Source organism: Phyllobates terribilis, unplaced genomic scaffold (assembly GCF_046119375.1).
Source record: "Phyllobates terribilis strain yellow unplaced genomic scaffold, ASM4611937v1 Scaffold_13__5_contigs__length_258822181, whole genome shotgun sequence".
NCBI lineage: Eukaryota > Metazoa > Chordata > Amphibia > Anura > Dendrobatidae > Phyllobates > Phyllobates terribilis.
Window position 1 is genome coordinate 22,348,026 of NW_027362773.1, and position 3,200 is coordinate 22,351,225.

General features: G+C 41.3%; 1 protein-coding gene across 1 annotated transcript; it reads right to left on the bottom strand.

Moving 5' to 3' along the window:
* Window positions 1–1,301: 1,301 nt before the first annotated feature.
* LOC141174484 (uncharacterized protein F54H12.2-like) lies at window positions 1,302–2,609 on the bottom strand. Its single transcript, XM_073659414.1, has one exon. The coding sequence runs from the start codon at window positions 2,607–2,609 to the stop codon at window positions 1,302–1,304; it is 1,308 nt and encodes a 435-aa protein (XP_073515515.1).
* Between the last annotated feature and the right edge of the window lie 591 nt (window positions 2,610–3,200).

Below are 3,200 nucleotides of genomic sequence, written 5' to 3' on the forward strand. Positions count from 1 at the left end.
TGACTAAGTCCCCAAAAATTTTTTTTTCAACTTTAGTAGTGTAGCAGCCCTATCTTTCATCAAACTCAATTTGACAGGTGCCACGCCCTCTATCAAAGTGTATCAAAGTGTGTAGCCACACCCCTCCTCCCCCTCCCCTATCAGTTCCTGTGTTGTATCTTATTCATCATTTTATATGAATTTTATATGAGTTTGATGATGCTATCTGATTATTTACTCTTATTTAATAGTGTATGAGTTTATATGAGTTTATAGCCTTAATATTTTGTTCTCATTTTATATGAGTTTTATAGCCCAAGACTTTATTCTTATTTGATAGGCTGATACTTATTGCTTGGCCATATTATCTATATGGCCAAGTTACAACTACCCCCAAGTATATAAAGTGTGTGTTTTATACGGATGTAAAAAGCAAAGACACAGTAAAAGTATTAAAATATTTTATTTTTTTAAAGATAAATACATCTCCAAGACATTTCAAAGACAAAAACCACACTATCACAAATGGTGAGATTCATGAATCAGGCATGTTACGCATATTGAACCAATTTCTGAACACGTTGAAGGAAGGTGATGCAATTAGTTGTGGTCAATTAGTTGTGGACACACACGGAAGTGTAACATTTATAGTTCTTCACAGACCAGATACCCACAGATCGTGAAGCAATTAGCTGTTAGCTGTGGTCAATTAGTTGTGGCCACACAGGGAAGTGTAACATTTATAGTTCTTCACAGACCAGATGCCGAAAGATGGCGAAGCAATTAGCTGTGGTCACAAAATCGCACACATCTCTGCTTATAAAGACAGCTTTTATTATTATACTTTGAATGTGCAGATAAGAGTGATGTTACAAGACCTGAGACTATTGCATCATTTTCATGCTTATTATCACCAAAACACTTTAAGACCTTATTGAAGGACAAACCACGGGCTAGATGATACATAACAAAAATACAGTAATGACCACATACAGAGCTGTATGTATCCTGGAATTGAGAGTTTTGATAACAATAAGACTCACAATTCTTGTTCAGGAATGTCACAAAATCACGGGGAAAGATAATACTATCCGGACAAAAGCCATAGCTATCAAAAAATATGCCCCTCTTATCATTGCAGAGTACGATCAACAGCCAGTGCCGCCCGGGCTGGCCGGCTGAGTCAGTGTTCACAATATATGCAGCTGGTCTTTGATTCACTCTGCGCGATGGTAGCAAGTCACACGGAAACACACCGGCGAATATGCGTTCTGTATAGCGATCGGCCTTCAGCAGTGTTGTGAGTTGTAGATTATCCATTATCAGTTAAAATCGTACAAGATCTCTCTCCTATTATTAATTTCCAGAATGCTGGGATTGATTGCAAAAACAAGCATATTTATTGTGTGGGGGGTCGGTAGAGCAAACCAAACTTCAGCGCGTAGGTTACCTGTTTTAATAAGTGAGAAATGCCCCCCCGGTTCTTGATCAGGTGATAAATCAAAACCAAATAAAGTGAAACCAGACATAAATTCTTCACGATCTATTGCCATGGCACAATCAGCCTTTTGCTTCCCGGATATATGGGCAAGCGCCATATACTCTCTGACAGATAAATCAATATTAAAATTAGGCTGAAAGGGTCGCACGGGGATCTGCTGGCCGTCCAGGTATAGAGCTGCGTGGTTCACATTGTAGTGACTGAAACAAAGCGGGTTTTTAGCATAAGAGCCGCTAAATGCTTCATTATCTACAAAGCACAATATAACAGCCTTAGGGATCTGTCCTAGGAAAAGGTTCTCGTGGTTCGTGATCCGTGTACCAGCAGCGATGCTGTACACCTTCATGCAGGTTCGGTCAATGGCATACTTGGCTGTTGCGGATAAGAGTGCCTGGCTGTGACCTATCCGGACTGCTGGAGGGACCTGCACTCTCTTTACATAGAGAGCCGCTTGTAAGATTTGCACTTTCAGAGGATCGACTTCTGATGACATCAAAGAGAAAGTATCCTTATTTCTTGTTAACTTGACCTTAAGGTCAAGACCATTCAATATTAGCTTTGGTTGATTAAATATATCTCCAAAAATGGGGCCCAAGAGATCAACAGGCCTGGAGTGGGAAGTTGCCAGGGATCTTTTGATAAACCCAACATTTGCGCCATCCAAGTTCCGATCATTATGATGGCCTGCAGTGTCTTTATAGAACAATCCTGCAGTAAACTGTGTTGACAGCGTCTGCGAGCTGTAATTTAAAAGGGCCTCTATGTATGCTCTATAGCTGTAGAGATTGTCCGATTGTGAGATAAGGCGATCTCCCAGAGTAATATCGACTTGATTAAAAAGAGTGGCTAGAGGGTAGTTTATGAGCGCCACACGTGCTCCATCAGCAATAGGCGTATTATCCTGTTTGACGATGCGACAATTTATGTACAGCAGCGTATTATTTAGGTCAAAATAATAATCTCCACTCCCCGATATGAAAAATTCCAGGGGAGCATTGTCTGACAGAGCTGCAATAGGCTGTACTTCTACAAAAAGAGATTTCTCTATACTCGTTTGTGTCGGGGGAATGTCAAAAATATCCAGTTCAGATTTTGCCCACTCTACAGAAGCATCATGCAGGAAGGCCATGATAATCGCTTAGAAGATGTCGCCCGCAGAGCGTCTTACTCTTTTCTGACGGGCTCGTCTCTTGGTTGTATTTTTATTCATGAGCATTGGTGGTATTGAATGACTCGCGCGTCTCTTTCTTTTTTGTGTTTTTTTAGCAACGTAAGTTATACCAGATCCCTCCTGCGCTGGCGTATTTATCCTATTCATAATGGCTGATGAGACAGTTGTGACAGCATCTTTAGCAATGTTTCTGACAGCCGTCTTCACGTGTGGTTTTACTAATTCTAAGCCCTTTCTGAAAAGGGGCACGGCGCGGCGGAATAAACCTTTAAATATGCCGGCCAATCCTGAGCCATACATGTACTCACTGCCGGTGAAACCCTCTAAACCGTGGCCCGACTGCGCAATATAGCAGCGGGCATAAATGGTGGGATCTCCATACACCCTTTGAGACACCATTTTATCGTGTCAATGCTGCCGTGGTCTAAAATGTAATCACACAATACTTTTTCCGTACTTGAATTTAACTGGGGAACCTTGGTCTGATAAGATAGAGATTGTCACAGAATCAAAATGGTGCTTGCATAAGGGCATGTAATCGGGTCTTGC

What these genes read in the sequence shown, in the direction of transcription:
- LOC141174484 (XM_073659414.1), bottom strand. Translation starts at nt 2,609, where the DNA reads ATGGCCTTCCTGCATGATGCTTCTGTAGAGTGGGCAAAATCTGAACTG.